The 24725-nt window shown below is 46.3% G+C and overlaps 4 protein-coding genes and 1 long non-coding RNA gene across 26 annotated transcripts in view; 2 read left to right on the forward strand and 3 right to left on the reverse strand.

The window, feature by feature from the left end:
• Positions 1-13: 13 nt before the first annotated feature.
• Positions 14-5426, forward strand: MRPS7 (mitochondrial ribosomal protein S7). 3 transcript variants are annotated; one of them, XM_046902053.1, is made up of 6 exons: positions 14-88; positions 221-318; positions 1638-1829; positions 2131-2194; positions 2713-2880; positions 3927-5426. In XM_046902053.1, the coding sequence occupies exons 2-6, from the start codon at positions 263-265 to the stop codon at positions 4146-4148; spliced, it is 702 nt and encodes a 233-aa protein (XP_046758009.1). In that variant the 5' UTR covers positions 14-88; positions 221-262; the 3' UTR covers positions 4149-5426. The 3 variants fall into 3 exon arrangements, with proteins under 3 accessions (XP_046758009.1, XP_024997384.1, NP_001026280.2); XM_025141616.3 differs by having other exon boundaries at positions 2815-2880; NM_001031109.4 differs by having other exon boundaries at positions 14-86.
• MIF4GD (MIF4G domain containing) lies at positions 4892-12140 on the reverse strand. Of its 5 annotated transcripts, none has more exons than XM_015295452.4 (6): positions 11550-12140; positions 9190-9326; positions 8342-8451; positions 7908-8063; positions 7095-7187; positions 4892-5867 (listed from the first exon to the last, which is right to left on the reverse strand). In XM_015295452.4, the coding sequence occupies exons 2-6, from the start codon at positions 9269-9271 to the stop codon at positions 5640-5642; spliced, it is 669 nt and encodes a 222-aa protein (XP_015150938.1). In that variant the 5' UTR covers positions 9272-9326; positions 11550-12140; the 3' UTR covers positions 4892-5639. The 5 variants fall into 5 exon arrangements, with proteins under 5 accessions (XP_015150938.1, XP_015150937.1, XP_046758223.1 ...); XM_015295451.4 differs by lacking the exon at positions 11550-12140 and adding an exon at positions 11243-11343; XM_046902267.1 differs by lacking the exon at positions 11550-12140 and adding an exon at positions 11118-11343.
• A 7-nt stretch (positions 12141-12147) lies between these two features.
• SLC25A19 (solute carrier family 25 member 19) lies at positions 12148-22721 on the reverse strand. 8 transcript variants are annotated; one of them, XM_046902257.1, is made up of 8 exons: positions 21558-22721; positions 21304-21480; positions 20095-20229; positions 19490-19645; positions 18521-18691; positions 17446-17629; positions 16734-16864; positions 12148-15517 (listed from the first exon to the last, which is right to left on the reverse strand). In XM_046902257.1, exons 3-8 carry the CDS (start codon positions 20218-20220, stop codon positions 15317-15319), a joined length of 969 nt encoding a protein of 322 aa, XP_046758213.1. In that variant the 5' UTR covers positions 20221-20229; positions 21304-21480; positions 21558-22721; the 3' UTR covers positions 12148-15316. The 8 variants fall into 8 exon arrangements, with proteins under 8 accessions (XP_046758213.1, XP_046758212.1, XP_004946425.2 ...); XM_046902256.1 differs by having other exon boundaries at positions 20095-20226; positions 21304-22721; XM_004946368.5 differs by lacking the exons at positions 21304-21480; positions 21558-22721 and adding an exon at positions 20358-20502 and having other exon boundaries at positions 20095-20226.
• On the forward strand, positions 20622-22869 carry LOC121107145. The gene is made up of 2 exons (XR_005840755.2): positions 20622-20705; positions 21075-22869. It is a non-coding gene; the product is annotated as an uncharacterized LOC121107145 (long non-coding RNA).
• GRB2 (growth factor receptor bound protein 2) overlaps positions 21766-24725 on the reverse strand; it is a 46502-nt gene continuing 43542 nt past the window's right edge. For all 9 annotated transcript variants that reach the window (NM_001398121.1, NM_001398124.1, XM_046901968.1 and 6 more), the window contains one exon: positions 21766-24007. In NM_001398121.1, coding sequence (NP_001385050.1) covers positions 23822-24007 — 186 coding nt within the window. In that variant the 3' untranslated portion in view covers positions 21766-23821. The remainder of the gene's footprint in view (positions 24008-24725) is intronic.

Consider the following 24725-nt stretch of genomic DNA (forward strand, 5'->3'; position numbering starts at 1 on the left):
GCTCCCCCAGCTTCCCCCAAGCCGCTCTCGTCCCGCTTCTGCGTCAGGAGGAGTTCGGTGCCGCGTGAGGTGGCTCCTAACTTCAGGTGTTCGAATCCCGCTGCCACCCTCCCCGGACGCCCTGCAGCACCGGGAGGAAACGTCCCACGCTGCCACAGGGTTGATGTTCTTTTCGAGCTGAACGCTGCTTTTTGGTGAGGTTTCTTTCTCTTTACTGCAGGCGCGGCCTGGCCGCCTCCGCCCCCGGTTCTGCGCGCACAAGATGGCGGCGCCCACGGCGGCGGGGCTATGCCCGCGTCTGCGGGCATGGCTGCCTCGGTAAGTGCGGCCGGGCTGGGAGCGACGGTCACTGCGGTAATATCGGTGACAGCAGTGTGAGGCGTAGGGTTGCCCGCAGGAGGACTGCGGGGTGGGAGCTGATGGCCGGCTGAACACGGGCCGGCATGGTGCTCAGGTGGCCGAGAAGGCCAATGGCTTCGTGGCTTCTATCAGAAGTAGCACAGCCAGCAGGAGCAGGGACGTGATCATCCCTCTGTACTCAGCACTAATGAGGCCGCACCTCGAGTACTGTGCTCAGTTTTGGGCCCCTTACTACAAGAAAGACATTGAGCCCCTGGAGCGCACCCAGAGAAGGGCAGCAGACCTGAGAAGGGTTTGGAACAGAACTCCTGTGAAGAGAAGCTGAGGGAACTGGGATTGTTCAGTCTGGGGAAGAGGAGGCTCAGGGGTGACCTTATCTCTACAACTGCCTGCAGGGATGTTGTGGTGAGGTGGGAGTCTCCTTTCAGGAGGGAACGGACTAACCGTGTGCCAGGGGACATTCAGGTTGGACGTTAGGAAATACTTCTCTGAGGGAGTGCTCAGGTGTTGGGATGGGCTGCCCAGGGGGTGGGGGAGTCACCATCCCTGGAGGTGTTCAGTAAACATTTAGATGTTGTACTGGGGGACATCATTACTAATTTTGGATGACAGTGAGGATGGGTTGGAGTTGGACTGGATGATCTTGGAGGTCTTTTTCCAGCCTCAGCGATCCTGTGATTACTGTGCTGCTGTGTCAGGGCACAGGAGCCTCTGCACTTCCTTTGCTCTTCTCCAGAGCATACCTGAAATGCAGATTCCTGCTGCTAAATACATACATATGATTCTATTCTAATATTCTTCTTCACCCCCTTACTCCCCACAACCCTCTAGCACTAATGTATTTATGCAAACTATCTGGACCCCAACACGTTGCAGCTGCAGGCTGGGAGCCCTCAGCACATTTCTGTCCAGTTGGAGCGAGGTACAGCCATTGCTGCAGAGCAGTGCTGACTGGACAGGTGCATTGTACTTTGCTTTTGTTGCACTGATTTGTTCCAGTGTTCAGCTCAGTGATTGCCGGCATGCAGCTTCCTGAGCTGCAGTGTTAGGCTCCTATTCGCTTTGCTGTGTTTGTGGTGCAGGGATTGTTTTGCAGCAGAAGTGTGGCCCTTATACGTTAATTAGCGCCTGCAGCTCTGCTATTGTGAGTGAATAAGTGATGAAAGTGGAGACACTTCTCACATCTAATAGGGATTTCTGAGATGTGTTCTCATGGCTGTCCAGCTCCCCTCTGAGACATACCAAGTGTTGATTTACAGCCTTCTTGTTCTTTGCAGGCTGACACAGGTGAGATGGAGTCGCTACAACCCCAGCTTCCTAGAGCCAGAAGTGAACAAAGAATTGTATCAGAAACCTTTTAATGAGTTGTCTGAAGAGGAAAAGGAAAAGCAAGAGCTTAAGGCTGTTCATCCCATAAAAGCAGCTCCTCCCAGTATCTCCAGCTCCGTTTTCAGCGATCCTATGATCAGGTCAGAGGAAGCACCATCTCTGTTACAGCTAGGTCCCCTGGAGCCAGATACTTGGGAGCTGAACTATCCTTCTTGGCCTTGCTGTGCTGCATGTTGCCTTCTGTTACAGCACAATCTCTTTATTTGGGTTAATCTTTTCCCACAAAGCCAGTCTTTTGAATGACAGTGATTAGAGATAATTTAAGCAGATCTAGCAGCACCAAGACTTAAACATGTGAAAAATGCAAGGGTGGGGACCCTTATTTCTTCAGGTGATGAGCTGAGAATTTAAATTAGATTGCACCGGACTTTGTGTTCACAGTAAATTCACCAATATGATGATGAAGGATGGAAATAAAGTGCTGGCCAGAAGCCTCATGGCTCAGGTGAGTGCTCATGCTTCTTCCTTCTGTCTTTCTTAATGCCTTATCTCTTGTATGCTTTCCAATGAAGGCCCACAAATGTGTCACCTGTCTGACACATTTTCAACCCCTGCTCTGACCTACAATAATTGGTATTGGCTGATGGCCCCTTCTGGTGTTGCCCCATCTGCTAATTACATAGGCTCTGGGGTCTTGAGCGCCAGGCTTTGGAGGGGAAGATGCTCTATGCACACAGGTCTATACTGTTGTCTCTGCTTTGTCTCTTCCCTTCCCTGGCACCTGTCCCAAGTCATGCTACTTGACCTCCTCACCTCAAATGCAATGTCTAATGAAGATACTGAGAATCTGGAAGAAAGCGAAGTAAAATTATTTGAGTTAGAGAATCCCTGATGGACCTGTTACCTGTAGGACTGGAAAACCAACTGTAGGTTCAAATGTATATGGAATTCTTGAATAAGTGGTCTAATTTCATGGGATAACCTATCTGCTCTGCACATCTCCTTTCTTGACTCTATCTCAAGACTCTAGAGAACATTAAGAGGAAGCAACTGGAAAAGTACCACAGAGCTCCAGATGATGAGAAGGAGAGAGTTGAATGCAACCCTTATGTCATTTTCCACCAGGCTCTGAAAAACTGCCAGCCTATCATTGGACTCAGCAACATCACAAGAGGTGGCAAAACCTACCAGGTGAAATGAGGGGGTCTCAAGCACATCTGGTCAGGGGAGAATTAGGTAGGGAAGCAAATGAGCTGGCTGCTACCCGTTCAGCTCAGTCATTCCTCTCCTCCAGGAAGGAGAGGAATTTGCAATCTGGATTAAAACAACACCTAGAAACCCTGTCCAGGATTAGAACCCTAGCATGTGAGCATGGTAATTTCCCTTAGCAGCATCAGTCTCTCTTTCTCTGACTAGATAAGAAGTAGGATATTGTTGTGATTTAACCCAGCAGATAGCTAAGTACCACACACTCACTCACTCTCTTCCCCCTCCCCACCCCAGTAAGATGGGGGAGAGAATTAGGACAAAATGGACTGGAATTTGTGGGTTGAGATGAAGACTATTTACTAAGAAAAAAAAAGTGACAGAAAATAAGAGTATTTATACATATATATATATATAATTGCACGTGTGTGTGTGTGTATATATATATATATATGTACACACATAAAAACAAGTGATACACAAAAGCAATTGCTTACCACCCAACCACCAGTGCCCAGCCAGTCCCCAAGCAGCAGCCTTTCCCCAGCTAACTCCTCTCCCTTATATTTGCCTGATGTCATATGGTATGGAATACCTCTTTGTTCAGTTTGGATCAGCTGCCCTGGACCTGTCTCTTCCCTGTCTCCTTGCTAGCAGGGCAATACAAGAAGCTGAGGAGCTGGAATGTCCTTGGCACTGCCCAGCAATAAGTATAAACAATGGCGCGTTATCAGTTTTGTTTTTCTTTTAATGCCAAACATACCAAAGACTGTGGGGAAAAACTAATTTCTGTCCCAGCAGAACTAAGACACATGCAGCAAACATTGTCTAAGGAGTCAGAGATCAGTGGCAGGCAGCAAAAGAATCAGCAGTACTGGTGCTAGTGGTCCCATCCTCGTTGCTACGTCATGGAACTTTAGAAGCCCCAAAGCTGTGACTTGGGTCACTGTAGCAGAAAAGATCATCTGGATAACAGTGCAGGCTACTGTCCCTCTCTGTGCAGTAACTGTTGTGGTTTAAATGTGTCCCAGGTCCCAGTCCCTTTGAAGGACAACCGGAAGCGCTTCTTGGCCATGAAGTGGTTAATCACCGAGTGCAGGGAGAACAAGCACCGCCGGACACTGATGCCTGAGAAGCTCTCTGAGGAGCTGATCCAGGCCTTCAACAATGAAGGACCCATCATCAAGAAGAAGCACGTGTTGCACAAGATGGCAGAGGCCAACCGGGCTTATGCCCACTTCCGCTGGTGGTAGGGACTCTGCATGGGATGCCCATGCTGCAGAGCTCTGTCACTGCTCTCAGGGCCTGGGGAGCAGAGTCCCAGGGTCCTGCTTGAGGGAAACTGGGGAATAAAGGGAAAGGTGGAAAATCCCTTCTGGACAGCTGAACTAAGCCAAGGAAATTTTCTCCAGTTCCCACAGTTCATTTGCTTTGTGCTTATTTGGATGGGAAAAGGGGGAATCTGAAATAGTTACTGATCCCTGCACAGATATGCTAGTTTTTTCATCATCACTTTCCTGTGAAGACAACCTTTAGATGCTTTTGTTACAGCAACACTGTACAAAATAATCTCTATTCCACTTACATGTTTTCTAGGGACTTTTAAATCTCTGCTCTTGCAGCAACGTTTTTTCTCTTCCTGCCTGCATAACTAGGAAAAAGCAGATCTGGTGGAGGTTTTTTTTTTTTTTTCATACCATAACTAGCCTTGACTTTTGGTTCTGGTCATCAGCAACACTGTCTGTGATTTCAGGGGCTTGTTAACAACAAAAAAAATACCAGTGCTTTACAGGGAAGGTTTCTCGATTCCAAACCTTTGTCTGTTGCTTCAATCTCACACTGTTCTTTCCAGCTGCTCTGATTGCATAACCCCCCCCCCCCCGCCCCCAATACTGGAGGAAATAATTAACATCACAACCTTCTTGCCTCAGTCAGGAGCAACTTTTAAGTATTGCTTACAGCTCAGCAGCTGCTCAGAGAGAAAGCAGGGCACACGTTAGTGGAAAACTTTTATTACAAAAAACACCCAGTAGACTATTTTGTTTTCTTTCTTTCTCTCCCATTCTTATTCTCATAGGAAACAGACCATACTTGAACCTCACTAGGTTTTGAAAAAACCCCAAACAGTTACTGTATAAAACATATAAAACTTGTTTCTAGCTACATGTGCTTGAGAACCCTTATCCTTCTGGAAGCTGCCAGATTTTGGTATTAATAGCTAGCGCCCCACAGTCATATACCCATACAGATACTGCCAGTCTGCTGGAAGTAGTCAGTGAAAAGCAGTAATTTGGTGAGCTGTTGTGATCCATCTGACCACAGTATTTTCTGTAACTTTTCCCAGACAACCTGCTTTGGTACTGTGAGCTGTGAAATATTTCCCCTCTGCCTCCCTCAGCAGTGTTGGCTCTTGGGTCAACCAAAATGCTCTTGGCTTCCCCTAACACTTGTACAAAACGCTGGTTTGAGCTAGAAGCCTTCCTTGCCTTCTGCTTGCAGCAGCCCATCATTAAACAAAATGAGTGGAAGAACTTGCTGGTTTCAATGTGCCTCTGTCTAAACATCCAAAATCAGGCTAGCACCAGTCACAGAGTGATAGATGATAGTTATATGCCCAGAGGCTTTAACCAGTATAAATCCTATTTACAGGAAGTGCTAAAAAAAAAAAAAAAAAAAATCAAACTCGATATTAAGCTTGCTGGTGAAAGTGCTGTGGACATCTCTCTGCCTCTGCTGTAGAGGGGTTAATCTGTCACTTCGCTATAATAATATTTCTGGGCGGCATCTGTCATCTTCCAGTCAGCAGCCCGAAACTCAATGATCTCCAGCAGCAGGAGCTGGGACAGGGAGCTGAGCCCCTCCTGTAAAAGGAAGCCATCTCGAAGGAGGGAAAAGAGCTCATCCATCCGCTGGGAGTTCATCTTCTCTAGCTGTTCGCCAACGCGATGGAGCTGTAGGACCAAGCAGTCCACCTTCAGAAAGAAGAGAAGGAGGTGGTTGAGTACAAAGGAATTGAGAACTCTGGAATATCAGTGGAGGCCCCATCAGTCGCTTCTGGATCAACTCATGCTGTTCCTTCTGCTCTGCATTTTCAAGAGGTAACTGTTCTGTTCCCTCAAGTTGCTGTGATCCAGGAAGTTGAATGTCTGAAAAGTGCTGGGAAAACACATCCTAAACTCCCCTACCTTGTGAGCAAAATTGCCAGAAAAATGCACCATTAACAGGTGAAACAGTTCTACTTTCCTGCAGGATGCCCACAACAAGTTGGCAAGACTTAAAGCAGAGGCTGGAGTAAGAACAGAGGGAAATAGGTGGAACATGCTCTAAAAATCCTAGAAAGTCTGTAGGTTTACAAGAAACAGGCACTAACTAGATCTTTGGATAGGAGGGGTAAGTCAATGAATCACAGGGGTGGAAGATTTTGTGCTGAGATGGGGGGGGGGAAAAAAAGCAAAGGGCCCCATCCAAGGGCTCATACACTTCAGAGAAATCCACAGGCAGTTCGGTCATGCCCTGAGTGTATTACTGCACCTTTATATGCTGACCAGACACATAGAAAGCTACGATTCCAGAAGAGCCTGGAGCCTGCTGGCATTTGGCACAGCATCAGCTCTGCAGGCCTGGACAGATGAGAAGCAGCTACACAAAGCATTGTGCATGTCACTGAGACCTGCAGGACTCACACAAATGCTCTGTAGGCGTGCAGCCACTGCAGCTATCTGCCATCACCTCCCATGGCTGCAGTGCCCCAGCAGATCAGTCTGACAGCTGCTTTTCCAGATGTCCAGCAACTAGGGTTGCCAGAAAAGCAGCTGCTTTCTGTGAAAATAGGAGAGAGTAGTTATGTTTTTCTTGTATGATGGGAGATGAACTTGCAGAATGCCAGACATCCCTTATCTCAAGGATTGGCTGTGCTGCTGGGTCTCTGCAGCAGTCTTCAGACAGTAATGGCATAGGCAACGGGGGAAAAAAAAAAAATATGCAAGGGAAGAATGTGCAGCATGGGCAAGGTAGTCACAGTCAGCACCTCCATCCTGCTTTCTTCCGGATTGCAAACCCTCCTGTCCAGTAGGTTTCCTTTCAGCACATAATGGGGAGGGAGGCTCCTGCCTGGCCTTAAAACACTCCACCCCCCAAGGGCTGTGCTTTTTGTTTGTCCTTGGCTGAACAAAGGGCACATGACCAACCCTCCTTCTCACCTCTTCCTCCTTCTGTAGGCTATCATGTTGTGCTAGTCGGAACAGACAGTCGTAAACAGGGTTCACCAAAGCCAACATGGGCATGTTGTTCACCTGAAAGAAGGCAGGAGCTATTGTCAGCTTGGTGGCAGAAGGGGAAGAGCCTTCAGCTATTTTAAATAATTCCCTTGTCACACTTCAAAGAAGGGAGAATTTAGTTGTGCTGCCAAATGCAGTAATGGTGTTATTTACATAGAAAACCAAACTTTTGACTCTCCAAGAGCCACAGAAACTCAGCAAGTGATGGGAAAACATCTATTTTTAAATGTAAATGGGTAGTCAGAGGAAATACACTTCTTGTATCAGCATTATTCCTGCCTGCAAGAATTGCATCGCTTCTACATCCGCACCGAGCAGGCATCTAAATACACACACTGCAGCAAAGGCTTGCAGACAAATTCAATTAGTACATGGGCTAGAAATTGTTTCAGCACCTATGTGATTAAACAAAATGCAGTTACCCTGGGACTTAACAGCAACTAGTATGATCTAGGATATTCAGAGCAGGTTAAACCAGGGGATTTCAAACACCAGATACAAAACATAGTTGCTCAGGCTTTGTGACCGTCCTCAGAGCCATCTCTGCCTCTTCCAGGCTGATTACTTGCTTATATGTAGCAATAACCTGGGAGCATCCTCATTCTGAGAACTGGCTCTGGTCCCACACTGCTGAGCTGTGGCCCTGGGGTGTTCTAACACACATTCAACACTTCCGCCCTGGACCCTTCTGGTACCCTTCAGCAACACACAGGTGTTCCTGCTCTGGCTCCTTACCTTAAGGTAGTCAAAGATGTTGCAGATGAATGTGACATAGCAGATCCATGCCTGCAGTGACCGGTTGCGCAGATCCTCTCTGTCCTTGTACTCCTGCTGCAGCCGGTTCAGCAGGCTCCTCCGGAAGATGCTCTGGCCACCCTGTTTGCTCTCTGCCTAAGACCCCACATAAGCAGGATGGAGGGATGAAATGGGCAGAGAGGGATAGGGGGGACAGGGATTTGAATGTGGCAGGACCATCCTGATACCCTCCTATAATGCCTGGAGACATAGGAAGGCTGCAGCTGTCTGCACCCACCAGCTGCACATCTGTATCCTGCCAGTACAGGGAGCAAGAGAGATGATAGCTGGAGAGTCAGAGTGCAGGGCTAGAAGTAGTCCTGGCCTAGCACAGGTTAGCAACATTTTCCTATCCAGACACAAATATCTCTTACCTGGATGATGGTGTAGCAGATGCGCCCTGCTTCCTTGCTGAACACACAGTCTTTGAGGGACTGGTCAACTATAATATTGGCCACTTTGTCCAGGTCCACATTGCTGGGGTCTGTAGAGAGGAGAAATACTGTCAGGATCCAATATTTCTTGTGCCCTGCTTGCTCCAAGATACCTGGGAAGCAACCAAGGTTGGCATGGAGCACAGTACAACCATGTCATATGGTACAAAAACTCATGCTCACCCCCACAACCCCTCTTGCAAATCAGCTGCTTTGGAGATACCATCTCCAACAACTGCACAGTCCTTCCAGGCTGGACACACAGCCATAAAGATGGAAAAGTGATGGAGAAAAACATGGTAATGAAGGGAGGCAAGAAGTTGATCGGAATCTGAAGTCCCAGCATTGCTTTGAAGTTGGGCTAGTGGCAGACAGATGAGCAAATTCCCACTGGGCTTTGAATAGAGACATGACCTGTGAGCAGGAGACACTGGGGGACAGGGTGCAGAAACTGGCACAGGGAGAAGAGTGAGGGGCAAGATCTGAAGAGAGATGCTGAGTGAGAACAGGAGAAGAAGGCATCCCTGATCAGAGGAAAGCACTATGATGAGCATGGTCCTCTGAGAACCTGGATTTTAACAGCTGCACCATTCAACAGTGAGGTGGAGACAGAAGAGAAGAGGCAGGAAACAAAGAACCTCCTGGAGGGATTCAGTCCCATATAAATAGCATTTATGAAACAGCTTTTCTACTTAGCAACTGGTGACAGCAGAAGGGGCCCAAGTATCTAGCCACATCAGTGAGCCAAGCTAAGCGTGGCAAAAAAAAGCTAGAAAAAACCTGCTGACCTTTGAGTGCTGTTTTCAGCAGCTTCTGAGTCTCAATGTCAAATGACTGTATTTTATACTCTTCTTTGCTTGTTTCCCCCATGACCGGCTTCCTCCAACAACAAGAATCAGGGGAACAGATGTGCTAGCAGGAGCCCCTGTGAAAAGAGCAAACAGGGCTTAGTTGGCCAGAGAGCCCAGACCTCCACCTAGCCGTGTGGCAAATCCCATCCAGTCCTGGAGCCCAGACTTCTACCTTGACAGCCCTCCAGATAGTTAGAAATATCCTGTTAACACAGCATCCAGCTCCAGCCCTAAATCTGGGCAAAGACCAACTCCCGTATTTTTTTAAGCCTTGCTTCCAACTAGCCTATGACAAGGAACTTTTCGGCTGCATCTTCAGAGCACTTAAATTCTTCTGATGTGAAAATCAGTCAATTGATTTACAGGTTTAAGCAGGACAGCACACCAAAGCAATCCCAAAAAATAACCATCTTCCTCCAGAAGGCTTATCTGTGGCTACACTGTGGAGAGGTGTGGAGGACAACTCCATACACCCACACTTCTGTGTCTTTGAAAGAGCAATTCAGATGATTTCACACAAAGCCTGGGAAGGTTCAAAACCAACACCTAAGCAATCCAATCCACGCTTTCTCTTCTGCACCAGAACCAGAACCCTTCAACTCCCAAAACACAGCAGAACACCGGAAAAATGTCAGCCAAATTCCACCACAGCTTCCATCTCATCCTTTTGCAGCTCTCTGCAGTACAGTGGTATTGAATAATCTCTAGATTTTTTGCTGGTTTGTGATGCAGCAAAGATGGCAAGAGGGTACACACGGCACAGAGAGAAAGGGTTTCCTCTAACACACGAGACAATCTGCTGGATGAAAAATGCTAGGCTGCCAGACCTGCAGCACAAACAGGGAGAAGGCAATTCAACAAATTAGTTTTGCCAGCTCTTTGAAATGCCTCATCCATTACTCGCTGCTATGCAAACAGGCCCCTGCCACAATTAAAGCTGAAGAGCTCATTGCCCTTTAGCAGCACAGCGACAGATCACAGCCTGACCCATGGACGTTCTGCTTGCCACGAAGCTGTGGCGCAACACATTAAAAACAAACAGCAGACAGCAAAGCTTGCTGGCACAGAAGAGGTCCAGGTCTGCCCTCCTTGCTGCCTTTTATGGAGGCCCAGGGCAGACCCTGTCCCACGGGGGCTGTCACAAACCAACAGCTCTCACAGCTCTCCTCTGCATACTATTACTTACCTCCAGACTGCACTAAAGTTTCCTTCCCAGATGGATTCACAAGCAGCTGGGCACCCTAAACCGTGTCCAGCAGGAAGACCCTTTCCAATCTAAGCTGTCCCCTTTTTGCACAGCTCTCTCCCCGTGCACTCGTACCACTCCATACAGCAGCCTGGGCTCACCAGCAGGCCCACGTCCTGCTGGCAGTACGGCACGTGGCGAAAACCCAGTCAAAGCGTGGCAGGGCAGTGAGGCAGCGCACATCGGAGCCTGTCTGGCAGCGTCTGTGCCGTCACCGCCCACTGCCTCCCCGGGAGCATCCATGGGATCCCCGGGGACGGAACGGCCGCTTTGGGCAGCGCCGAGTAACCCCGCCCAGAGCAACCTGAAAGGCGTGAGCACAAAAGCAGCACCAGAGTGAGATCCTGCCGCTTGGACTGCCTGCCTGGTGGCACTACGTGACCTTGGCACAGTATCTCCCAGTATCCTACCAAAACCACACTGTGCTAAGCCATCCCAGTGCAATCTGGAGAGGGACGTGGTTGGGGTGAGCACCCCCGATCTGCCAGGGACCGGCACCCTGCCAGGTGCGAACTATCATAGGGAGGGGCAGAAGAGCAGCGAGCCTCCTTTCCCACCACCGAGCATCCACCCGCGGCCGTCTGAGGGCACCCAGTGTCACCCGGTAACCTCATCCCACCGCCTCCTGGTCGCCGGACTCCCAACTCTCACTCAGGCCCAGCGGCCTCGGGGACGGAACGGGGTTGGACGATCCCGGGGAGCCCCTGGCAGGGCAGGGGGGGGACCGGGCGCGGCCGCACCGACCTGCCGGGCCGCCCCAGCTCCTCCAGCCTCCGAGGCTGCGCAGGGCGGACCGCGGAGCGCAGCGCCATGACCGCCTCGTCGGCGCTGCCCCCCGTTTCCTCTTAGGTCACTTCCTCGCCCGAGACGCGGAAGGGCGGGAGAGGGCAGGGCGAGGGCCGGGCCGGGCCGGGCGAGCGGCTGCAGCGCCTCCGCCGGCAGCGCAGTGCGGGGCGGGGTCGGCACCGCGCCTCCCCAGGAACCCCCGGCGCGCTGCCGGCCGCCTCCCGAGCTTCCCCGCCTTCCGCGGCGGTGTGAGGGCTGCGCTTACCTCTGCCCCGCGGCGTCTCGCCGAGTTCCGGGTGAGAATCGTGCTTGATCCCCATTCACGTTGGGATGAGCTACAGCAGAGCAGCTCCAAGCCCCTGCTGTAGTGCTGCTTGCTGCCGAGTATAAAAAGTAGTATAAAAATTCATGGAAAAGGAGAGAAAACCACCTGACGCTTTTCAAGAGCTTGCTGGATGCAGCGTAACTTCACATTTTTTCTCTCTGCTTGGGAAGACTGCTCACGGCTCAAAGCTACTGCAGCTTTTACCGGACAGCAACACAGCCAGAATGCTGAAAATTGAAAACGGCCACAGGAAATGCAGAATGAGCAGTTTGTAACATTTTCTGCAGCACAGTGTGGCCTGGCTGAATACAAAGCCTGAAATTCTTCACCGTGGATTTGCAGCTCAAGACAAACAGCCGTGGCTGTGACTGTTTCATGCAGTTCCCAATGATACTCGATGCAGAGAGGATGCACAGCTCTACCCGCTGATGCCTCCCAGGAAGCAGCTCCTGCTCCAGCAGTCCTGCAGGGTCCAATTGCGCACACCCACTGGAAGGGAAGGAAGGAGAAACCGCAGCCACACACGAGCACAACAAAGTACTGAATGTTCTGTCTTTATAAAGGTAGTCACGTGCTTTGAGCACAGATGCTTTCAGATTACAGCAGCTGCAAAAGATCCACCCAGACAACAGAGAGAATTACTGTTCTGCATCACAATAACAGCTTAAATGCAAATTAAAAACAGTCAATTCCAGAACCAGCTGTAAAACATTCATTTATTTTTAAAGATGATGCTATGCAGCTCTGGATGAGCATCCATACAACTGCCTAGGAACTCAAAGAGTCACTGATGGTCAGTGCTATAGGAAGCAGTGCATTCATCACAGAATTTGTGCGTAAGGGTTCTCCCATCTCAGGCAGGTACAGTGGATGCCCATTACCACAGTGTGATTTGTGCTACTGCAGAATCACAGGATGGCCTGGGTTGAGAAGGACCACAATGACCACCTAGTTTCAACTGCCCTGCCACGAGCAGTCACATCAACCACCAGTCCAGGCTGCCCAGAGCCACGTCCAGCCTGGATGTCACTCTCTGCCTAAGTGCTTTTGGACATCATCACAATAAAAGGCACTGGAGGAAAACAAGTGCAATAGCTGAGCAGCTTGAGACGTGAATTTCAGGCAAGACAAGTCCCTACTGACGGGGTTACATCAGTGAATCCCAGCCATTCCAACAGTTGGTCTCTGGTGGTCTCACAGCAAGTCACCCACCGCAGGCTTCACCTGGAACTGGACCAAACTACTGCAAAGCTTCTAAGAGAAAATCTGTTCTATTGTACGGAAGAACCAGGGGACCACAGCTATCTCCTGTCTCCTGCTTTTCCAGTTCTAGGAAATTTTGTTTCAAATGGTATACGTGGGTTTTGCTGGGGCAGCATCAGAAAGAAGACCTATTGCCCTGTTCTTTACATTACACCACTCTCACTCCCTAAAGCAATGTTGCTGTTACAGAGGTTCCTCAGCAGCAACTCTCAGTCTGCCAAGTGCACATCACAAACTCCTCATTTACAGATACTGCTGTCCAAAGTAATAGTTCGATGCAACTTCCCATATTCTATAGCTGAGGTTGTCACCTCTTTCTCCTCCACTCACTGAAAGATCTGCTGCCTTTATGAGCCTGTAACATTTAGGCCTAATGGCCTCCTTAAGGAATCTATAAACCATGTAGAATGCCGAAGCTCTGCCTGTGGAGAGCCAGGCTGGACTGGCGTAACTTAAACGCTGACACCTGTTGGAAGCAAGGCACGCATTGTGGAGAAAACTATCCCAGGGAAAAGAGGCTGTTCTATACTCTCCATCGGTACCCCTTCCATGGAGCAAGCAAGCTGTACACACCTTGCGGCAGCTTGCCTGCATGACCTCAAGCCCCAAAGCACACTCAAGAGACAATCTTAACAGAGCACAGTTTTGTGCTCTTTATTCTTTGCCCCCGTGACAACCAAAGAAAATCATCCTCTGATCCAGAGGATGTTCTCACTGCTGAGTTCGTACCCAGTTTACCTCTACTGTATGCAGCTGAACATCACTCTTCTACAGAAAACAAGAGTCTTGTAATGTTTAAACAGGATGGATGGCTCCAGATTTCCTATGGGGGTATGGAGGTCTAAGTCAGCATGGAAAATTTTCTGCTGTAGTCAGTCCTATCCTTGCTGCAGCATTCCTCTCTCTACCAGTGGCCAAAAAAACAGGAACAACCCCAAGCTGTTTATGCCTGTTTTGAAATAAAGTATTTCCCTGCCTCAGAAGGATGTCACAAGGCTCAGTTCATTACTGGTTATGATGTACTCCAAGTCATTATGGGCTATGATGTCTTCCAAGAATAACAGATAAACAGTAAACAAAGGCAAAATATTTTTAAGCACATTTTGAGTCCTCCTTAGAGCCTGCATAACACAGCAAAACACCAGTGGGATTGAGGCACTCTGAGAAAACTTGGCAGCCTTTTCCTGCCCGTTTTCTTAGTGCATGCATTTAACATTTAAAAAATCCCTCTTAGAGTCTCATGTATCAGCCTCCTATCTGAAAATGCACAGTGAATCAAATTTTATACCAGTCTCAAAGTCACCTGCAGTAAGAATTTCACCGGATAACTCATCCACCAGTGAAACAGCTGCTTTTTAAAAAGAGCCTCTCATGATAGCTCAGGATAATAACACTGATACACAATCAAAATCGCTTGGAGAAGCTCGCATCAACAGAATGGAATTGGTCATGCTGGAATGCGACCAGACTGTCTGGGGTTAACACCCTGATTACTGTAAAAATGCCACAGGAAACCATTTTTAAAAGAAGACTAGCATAGTTTCTACAGGACTTTCCTTCAGTTTTCCAACATAGTCTAAATTAAATCTACACAGCACTTGTTCACCCACTGCACTGCAGCAGGGAAACAAAAAAACATGAAGTAAGAATTGGGCTTGTGTGTTAAAACCTCACAGAGTGGGATTCTTCTCCTGTGGGTTTATTTGTAAAAAGCACAACCAAGGCAATGCAAAATCTTGAGAGAAAAGACATGCCAGAAGAGAAATTGGCACTTAAGATACAGTCAAGCTGACCAGCGTTAAAGGAAGAACACGTTTGAGATAGTATAATCCACTAAAAGATGCCATGTTTATGACTTGCACAGCCAGCAAGCCATAATCGAGAAAAAACAACTAGCAGCAAAGAAAACAAAAAACAAGCATCTGTGCATGCTGAAGTGATTTTAACTGTCTTTTCAACTGTGGAGCAGAGCTGCCTGCGCAACATAGAGAAGAACAGGCTGTGTACCACAGGCCAGAAGGAAGAAAATAAAGTTGTGCAAATGCAGCATTACAAAGCGGTGTTATGCAGGTGAGGCAGCACTAGCTATCCAGGACCCATCTGTGATCCAGGGCAAGTGCAGGCATTCACCCAGTTTACTAAGTGTCTTGTCAGAGCACAACCCGTAGTTAGTTGTACGCTTGGTTCCCCTTCTTACTAAACACTTACTGACATCAGGGGAGACAGAACAAAGAAGCGCTCTCTTTAACAGCTTCCAGTAAAGCAGTTCAGTGCATTTAGCAGAACTACAGTCACCTTCGTCTCCTGCTTGGACACAGGACATCATTTCCTATGGGCTAGTGGAGTTCTGGGTGCTCTGACATTTCCAACATGATAAAGACAGAGCAAAGCCTTCAGTTTCCCTCCAGCAGGAGAAAACTAGGTAGCCAAAACACATGCCCCTTTCAGCCTTCCTTCCTCTTAGGGCTGTCTGCATTCTTCAGGGCACACAGCAGGCTGCAGAACAGCTCATAAGTAAAGAAGATGAGACCAGTAGAGACAGCAGCCTTCAGCAAGCTGGGTGAAAGGCCCTTAAAGAATCCACCCGGGCCCTCCTCTTGCATGATCTGCCTTATGCAGTCCAGTAGACCCCTATATATCCGCACCTGGGAAAAAATGGCAACAAGGTTAAAAAAAGAAATCCAAGACAGCCTACTTGGAAAAGCACACAGAAAGTTCCCAGAATATACCACAGAAATGTAATATAGACATGCAGCCTAGATATGCTTTTCTTTTATTACAAATAACCGAAAGTTTCAGAGAGTCAGTTTGTTAAGAGTGTTGGTAGAGGGAAAGTATGTGTTTTGCATCAGCAATGGCGTAAGTAGATTGTTTTAACTGAAGATCCATAAAGTCTTTATGCTACAATGGCATGCATTTATTTATGGTGCGAGCTTGTGAAGCACTTATTTCAGATTGTGCTGCTATTGGTTTCCATCTCCTTCACTCTGTAAGAAGTGATAACTTCTCAGTTCTCTGACAGAAGAAAAACAGCTACAGCACTCAGAAGTCTATAAATTAGCTATCTGCATGTCATCATATCATACCATGAAGGTTTAGCATCGTGACACATCAATGCTAGGAACAAACACCGTACCTCACTAGAAGAAAAGAAGCATCCAGTGAAATAAGTTAAGATTTCAAGAGTTTCTTGAAATACAGACTGATTTGCTTTTCAGATCCAGGGAATTTGAAGGAAAAAAGAAAACAACTACTTTTCAGGGAAAAGCAGAGATAGTTTCTTGAAAGACCTGTATTTGACTTAAACTGTATTTCCAGGTGTGATGAACAGTGATTAGGAACACCAGAAGTATTTAATTTGCCTTGAATTGCAGGACATTCTGGTACATAAGACGTATGCTGAATACTTTGTTCCCATTCCTTACAGCAAAACATTAATTTCAGAAAATGATCCTGTGAGACAGGTGATCCCAGCATAAAGCTAGCACAATCCTCTGCCAGCTATTTGGTTCCAAATCACAAAAACGGATGGCAAGTAGAAGAATAAAGGAAATTAAAACCCCTTTGTCTTTATAACTCATCCTCAGCTCCAAGACAGCCTAGCTGATGAAGATGGATGACAAGGCAGAGCACAGGTATACTGGACAATGTAATAAAATAATCCAATTTATTCAAGCAGCTATTCCCAGTATTAAGTGAGAACAATGCTTAGCTCACAGAAGCTAGAAAGTTGTCAACCCATATACAAAGACAACAAGTACTTCTAATGAATCTGCACTGCAGTCCAGTGATGAATGGGCTCTGGATTGTCTTGATGTGAATCCAGATGTACGAAAAACAGAGAATTCAAACATTTCTTACCTGCCCAAAGGCTGCTCGGGCATGCTCAAAGCCACCCACTTGCAGTCGTTTTTTGACTAGGTCAAAAGGGTAAGTGAGGGTTTTACTGATGATTCCAGCACAGCTGCCACAAACAAGGTTTTTAACATTGCCTGAGAAGCAGAAAGAGAAGAACATAGCAGAGAAGGAGAAAAGAGGATTAGCAGAGACCTCAGATGGAAAAGTTATTAAAAGTAAATTAAAACCACTTTTTAAAAGAAGGAAGGCCAGAAAGACTCTTTGAAGTTACACCATCTTTTCTGCATAGTTTGGACCACTGAACCTCAATCTACATTCTTCCACACCAGCTCACTGCCCACTGAAGACAGAGTGCAAAAGCTCACCTTGACTGATTACATTAATTTATGATTTTGACCTGCCAAGCAGCAATGCACAAAAGAAACAGCCAGCAGCTCAAGAAAAAGCACCTTGGGCTGCTGCCACTGTACTTTCCCAGCTATCAACATTTCCTTCATGACCATTCCAAAACATGAGGTGCTTGAAAACTTCTTTCCACTTATGTTTGGAGTATCCCTGCAGGGATATGAATGAGAGATGGGGAATTTAGATGCTTTTAAGAGGTTACATAGAAAAAGTTGATAGGAATGAATACTGAACTTATGTCAGTCCCCCAAAACAATATTCACCGTCACTTTCTTTTAATATCACAGATTTAACTGTTCTAAGTGCTTACCTCCTTCTTTTCCTTCATCTGGAATCATCCGTTCTGAAAATTGTTGCAGAATATTGTAGAAGGAGAATTGGAAACCAGCATATGGGAAGACAGCAATGACTGTAGGGGTCAGACCTCTATAGAAAGTCCGAGGCCCTTCTGTCTGGTACATGGTCACCACTGCGTGGTGAAGGTTGTGATAGACCTAGACAATACAGAAGACATCTGTAAAGTTTTATCACTCTGCCTAAAATACAACTGACTGATTTTCAGCACAGAACAATGAACAAAATGACTTTGTGCATCTTCATGCAGTATTCTCAGCTAAACCCTTGTGGTTCTTGTAAGTAAGCTGACAACTTAAACCTATGCCTGATCCACAAGAGACTAATTGAACAGGTTGTTAGGTCTGCACTAGAGCCTGGGCTAACATTGAATCCCACATCCAAGCTGCGCTTCTGAGGGAAACAAACAAGGCGCAGAGCTGAGCTGTGGATTGAGACCACTTGATGCATTGATGTGATTATTTAATTTGCTATTTAACAGCTCTGCCTGCTCCTGCAACAGAATTCAGATAATACATACTGTGATTCTACTGCAAGCTAAAACAAAAACCAGAAATGGTTCCAATACAAATTAATGTGCCTAATTATTACAGACCTAATCAGCATGGAGATCTTGCATGGAGATTAAGAAACACAGGTAAAAGGCATCAAGTATCATCCTTATCATCATCTAAACTTCATGCAAGTTGAAAGGTTCAAACACGTAATGTACCACAGACTAAGGATTATTTTCTTTATCTGGCCAATAACTAAAATAAAAATTGAGTTATCCTTGTAAGGACAACTTTACCTTTCTGGATCACCTGTCAGAAGTCAAACAAAAGCAGGGCCAGCAAAACATAATTAAGGAAGCTATATCAACAGTGCAGAGGATACCCTGGATGCAACACAAACATTGCCCAGTAACAGCAGCTGCTCCTTTATGCTGATCCACTGTTAACACAGACTGTTTCAAACTTCCCGTATTCACAGAAATGAAATATTGCTTCTGCTATGACTTATAATTCCAAACATCAAATCCTTAACCATACCTTAGGCTCACCCTGAGCAGCAAAACGGGTACGTAGTGTGTCAACAGGCTGAACTGCAACAGTGGCTGTGCAAGCTGATAGTCCACCACAGATGAAGTGCACAAAGGAATTGCGGGCATTGTATGAGGTGACGTTGTGCACCAGTTTGGTCAAGCTTTCAAAAGCCATGAACTTGCAGAAACAAACATGCAGAGGTCAAGGAGTCATTTCTTATCGCTGACACAGATCTCTCACTCTTCTTTCATTTTACTAAGAGCTCCACTCACAGCTTATAACCACCTCCTCTCTCTACCCTTCAAAAGTTCTTCAATTTGCAACCTGCTGGAGCACATGCTCAAATAATGCCTTGTAAAAATCACTGAGCAGCCTGAAGAATGTAAGGGGTATTGCAATCTCTGATATTTCCTGTATATCTTGCATTTAGAACTGCAAAAAACATATTTTAATGCTCTCCATATACACTGAAAAATTATTTACTATCTTACATACATACTGCCCATTACTTTTTCAACCAGAGATCAAAAATACGTTGCTAATACTTATAAATTAAACATAGCTATGCTGTGCAAAATGTTGTCATCAGCCTCACTGACTTCATTGCCCTTACAGCTTGCTAGGAAAATGAGAATCAAAGCAAAAACCTACACATGCTTGGCTTATATAAACAGTTATGACAAGTGTCAGGAACAAGTAGGGCTTGTCTGTGACACCAGGGTACCCAGACAGTGAACTGAGTTTGCTTTTGCTTTGCTCCATGCTGGCCAAGCAGAACTAAGCTGCTTTCAGGAAGCTCAGAAATATTAACTTAGGAACAAGACATCAACGTTATTTAACTGTACACCTTTGAGACTGGAGCTGCCTTGAATCAGTCCCATGTTAACCTGGACCTTTCTGCATCAGCTTGTTCCATCAGTATGAAGAGAAAAAAAGTGTCTATACAAACATTAGGCCCATCTGGTGTCATCTTACCTGAACAGCTCCATAGCCAACTGAAAGGAGCTGTGCAGGAACGTGACCCTTCCAGAAGGCTAGCATCCCCTCCTCCTGGAATATGCACCGTACAGCCTGCAAGATGCCATGATATTTAGCCCCTGGAGTTTTGGAGGAGAGCCGCTCAATTTGAAGCTGGAGGAAAACAGAAAATATTTTCAATTCTACATCATGTTTCAACAAGGTTCAAGCATCCCATGCAGGAATTCACAACCCCAATAGCCAACCAAAGCTGAGTGAAGACATCCTGCATTCCCTCAGAATCACATGTAGGACCAACCAGGATACTTTCTATAAAGGACTCTGAAGAATAAGAACATGCATACCACATTAAAGTAGCCATTAAGGATGATAAAGAAATTCAATTAAGCAATAGAGATCATTTAGAAAATGAGGGAAAGCAAACAAACTGTGAAAAACATGCAAGTTACACAAGCAGAAGTGCTGGCCTCAGGTTAGTCCTATTGCTTTGAATCGGTGAAGGCTGACAGCAGATGTATCACGCTCTGATTGTGAGGTGACCTGTTCACCCAGGACAGTGAGCTCTGCTCTGTGACAGGTGTGTCCCCGAGCAAGTCAGATACCTGAAAGCGGATCTTGATGACGTCCAAAGGGCTGATCAGGACCCGAGTGACGAAGCCCGATGCTGATCCTGCTGCAGCTGCTTCCACCGTGGAGACACACTTTGCCTCTGGGTCATAGCCGACCATGCCTGCCTACTGTCACTGCAGTGTCAGTATTAGCCCCACTTTCCCACACCAGGGCGCTGTGGCCCCAAACCCCCTACACCAAAACCACACCTCACACCAAGGACGAAGAGCCCCACATCCTCACCACCCTCCCCCACCTTCCTCAGGCCGGGGGCCCCAGCAGAACCCCCTCGTCCCAGAACAGCCTCTCCTCGCTCCACGGGCCCCGTGTCATATGCCAGAGCAGCGCGGGACGCAGACCCGAGCGCAGCCACTGTCCGCCTGGTGTGTCGGGCCCAGGCTGGCGTTAGCCGCCTGCTGGCCGCCGTACTACGCCTGCGCGCCGCGGGGCACGCTGGGATTTGTAGTCCCACAGCGCCCCCAGCAGCACCGCGAGGAGAGGCCGCCCGGCTGCCCTCACGCAGTGCTCCGCTTCGGTTCGAGAGCAACGGCTGCGTAGGGTGGGAAACGCGAGAACACCAACAGCGTAGGGGCTGATGATGAAGGTAGCTGGGATATAGGGTTTTTGGCATCTGGGGCAGTCAAGGTGGAAGATAACTCTTCCCCTTATGCATAACCACAGTAGCAACAAACGTTTTTTCTTTCCTCTTTAAAGCTGAAGGAAAGAAAGCTTTGCTCAGCTTTTCACTTAGAGGCCCAAGGTATGAATAACATTTGAGCCATACATCCTGCTTCAGCATTGTAAAATAAAAGTACCAAAGGTACAACCCATGCTGTAAATTATTTAAAGAGTGACTTCAGTGGTACAAAAATAGAAGAGTCATTGGTACATCCTGACTATGTCTGCATTTGAGCATAAGTAAGAGGAATTGTTAAAACACAGTTTTATCAGCAGATGTTTTCCCTTTGCCTAGCTGAGAGGCACTATCTGAACATAAGGCTGGGAGGAGATGCAGATCCAGAGTAGCAGCTGCTGAAGGTAACGCCGAGCACCTCATTAGAGCGATCACTTAGAATCATAGAATCGCTAAGGTTGGAAAAGACCCACAGGATCATCCAGTCCAACCATTTCATTGCTATTTCATTCACTTTCATTGCTTTAAGCAACAAGAGAAAAATAAAAGTGATCTGTAAGGCACTAACCAAGCAGAGCTAATCTTCCTGTGGCAGCCTGAGCTGTAGCTGCTGTTCTTACAGCAGCTCGCCTTTCCCTCTGTCCTTTAGCGAGATGCTCCAGCAATAACTAGTATATCACTCTCCATTAGTGCCTCCTTGGTACATCAGTCAGCACCACAGGGACGCTCCGCAGGTTAGGAAGAGCTAAGAAAAAAAAAAAAGAAGAAGAAATGTTTAAGTGCCACCTCCAAATTCTGCCAACAGATGCGCTGTTTTCTTACCTGGCAGTGAACCAAGGAATTCCTTTCCCCTTTCTTTGCTATTTGCAGTAGTGAAAATGACATGGATCGTGGTTGGCTTAGACTGAAAGAGCAATGAATTGAGCTAAGCATGCTGAGAACCAATCATGATGCCAGTGAGCCTGAGCACTTACAAATCAGCTTCATCAGCCATATTCTGATCAGATGAAATAACAGACAGATGCTCAAGTGAAGAATTCAATGTATATTTATTATTCACAGTTAATTACTATCTACCAAATGCTGCTGCAGAGTTAAAGGATTAAGTACATAGGCCTTTTTTATTTAAACACTGATTTTTTTTTTTAATATATATACACACACAAGACATAAGTCTGCAAGGTTGCATGATATACACCAATTCCAAAATAAGGAAACAATCAAATGGTCCAGGTGTAGAATGCCATAGATTCTTTTTTCCAATCACTTTACAAAGAAGGAAGAAAGTGAGTGACAACTAGCAAGGAGAGGGGGAGAAAGTAATGCTCTACAGGATAGCTCTCTCTTTCATCTGCTGGAAAATTAAAGTATAAGGCAGAGTTTGTCTCAGGAATAAAACATTTGTAACATTTAGTACAAAAAAGGCACCCTCCAACAAAAGACTGCCTGTACTTAGGCAGGGCAGGAGGAGCTCTCCACTGCAGTTTCTGGATTCATTGTTGGAGTGAAGGGATCCAGCCAAACGGCTCTCAAAAGGAGAAACAACACAACTGAAGATTGGCACAGGGAGTAATGCAGTTTGATTTCTTTCTATCCAATTCAATGTCACACTGCTCTGGTGGAAGAGGAAATGGCCACAATGAAGGCCATTATGAGAAGAGGTGGGGATTATAGTCATCACACAGCCTGCTGCGAATGGGGAGTCTAAAAGTAACACTGACCTGAAGAGGGAAGGAGAAACTGGAGAACAGTGATGCCAACCCCACTTTTCAAGAGCAACACGACTGCAAATACTCCCTATCCAGGCAAAAGAGACAGGCTGATTACATGCATCACATAGAAACATTCACTAATAGCATAAAATGTTTTCAAGCACTGTTTCTTGAGGTTTTTCTGCATTAAAATTTTCCATCAACGGAATGTACATTTTGTAGGACATCTCAGGGCTACTCTTTCTCAAATTCCCCACTTAACCCTCCCTCCCCCAAATATTCTTCCTCATTTTCCCTGGTCATACCTTTCCCCTTTATCTTAAATCTTTCAAGGCTTCTGGTTTCAGCTTCCCATGTTTGAGCAGCCTAAGCTGCCAAGGAATGCTTTTTTTTTTTTTTTTCCTGTAACAAGGGAAGTCAAAGAACAAGTCAAATCCTCAGAACAAAGCCCCACCTCTGTAGATTTTTTTTTTTTTTCAGATATCTATTGATAAAGCCACCCTCCTTTACACCTTTCACCCAAAAGTATTTATTTACATGTAGGCAGAAAAAAGCCCTCTGAAAAGCTCTGGACTGTCCTTTTAACTTAAAAAATAATTAAAAAAAGAAATAAGGGAAAGGCACTATGGAAAAAATTACAGAATGTGCTCAACCGTACACAGTTAAGAAAAAAAACAAAAAGGCTGTCAGCACAGCAATAACAGACTTCAGTTGTAATTTGGAGTTTCTGAAAGCAACTCTGTGACTCAAACAAAAAAAAAGAAAAATCACAATTCTTCTCCCTTCCTCAGCTTGGAAGCTGCCGAGCTTCAGAAGAAAAGTGACAAAGGAGAAGAGACAAAATTAGAGCAATACCTCATCTTTCCCAGGCAAGAGCAGCTGAATGCTGAAGGCAAGAACAGACTTTCTTTTAAAGGCAGGACTGTGTATTTGGTTCTTCTCTCATGTCCCTTCATGTCAAATGAACCATTTGCAGAGAGAAAATACCAGCAGAGTTTCTCCCTTTTCCTTTAACTGCATGGCTACAATTTTAAATGGCATTAAAACTTCATGCCTGGACAGAGGAGGAGGGTGAAAACAATAAGTAAACGAAAGGGAGTAACCCAGGAGCAGCTGAGGAAATTCGTTATTTGTTTTTTTTTTCTTTTTTAATGATAAGTTTTGGTGTGTAAGTTGAACTCTTCCCCTCCCCCCCCCCCCCCTCCCCAAACCCCTTCAGCCCCTGAAGTTCCACACTGTGAAGGAGGATCACCTCGTGGTGAAAGGTGACTCAGGTTTTATCACCGTGTGATTTTAGGTCACTGGCTGCAGTTAGGCTCTGTATGTGTATTTCTTGTTTCTCTTGTTTCTTTAAATAATCTCTAATATTTATCTCTAGATGTTCCGGTTCACTGGGGTCACATAGTTGCGTGGAAACATGCCCGTCTGTCCGTGGCAGGCTCCCTTCCACCAGTTGGGGTCAGAATTGTCAAGGACTTGGATAAAGTCTCCACGGCGGAAACCCAGCTCTCCTTCCTCCTGGGGATCGAAATCAAACAGAGCCTGAACATAGGTTGGTTGCTGAAAATAAAGAAAAAAGATGTGTGGAATGAGAATCATCCTCAGCACTCAAGACATCTGCTTCCTCAAGCAGGATTTTAACTTACAGCAAATTTTAACAGTGAACATTTGAGCTGTTTCATTTCCCTTAAACCCAGCCTTCATTATCTGTAGCAAGACAATGAAAAAGGAAAGTATGGTCTACAAAAGGCCTAAGGGAATAAAAAAATATATAAATACCAAAAGTTACGGTTTAACCCAGCAGGTGGCTAAGCAGCACACAGTCATTTGCTCGCTCCTCCCCTTCCCAGTGGGGTGGGGGAGAGAATCAAGAAAAAAAAGACAAAGTAAAACTCATAAGTTGAGATAAAACTATTTAGTAAGATAGAGAAAAGGAAAAAGAATAATAGTTAATGACTATATATATGTGAACATAAAAGAAGTGATGCACAAGCAATTGCTCACCACCTGCCAATTGATACCTTCTCTGCTTGGAGGCTCCTAACCAGAAGAAGAGAGAGAGAGATGAACTCCCATCCCTTTAAAAACTTTTCTTCCACATGACATCATATGGTATGGAATATCCCTCTGGCCAGTTTAAGGTCAGCTGTCCTGATTTTGTCCTCTCTCATCTCCTTGGCCCCCCTGTGCCTCCTAGGTCGTTGTGCATTCCCTCATTGGTAGGACAGTAGGAGAAACTGAGAAAACTGAAGTGTCCTTGGCTCTGTACAGCACTGCT

Source organism: Gallus gallus, chromosome 18 (genome assembly GCF_016699485.2).
Source record: "Gallus gallus isolate bGalGal1 chromosome 18, bGalGal1.mat.broiler.GRCg7b, whole genome shotgun sequence".
NCBI classification, from domain to species: Eukaryota; Metazoa; Chordata; class Aves; order Galliformes; family Phasianidae; genus Gallus; species Gallus gallus.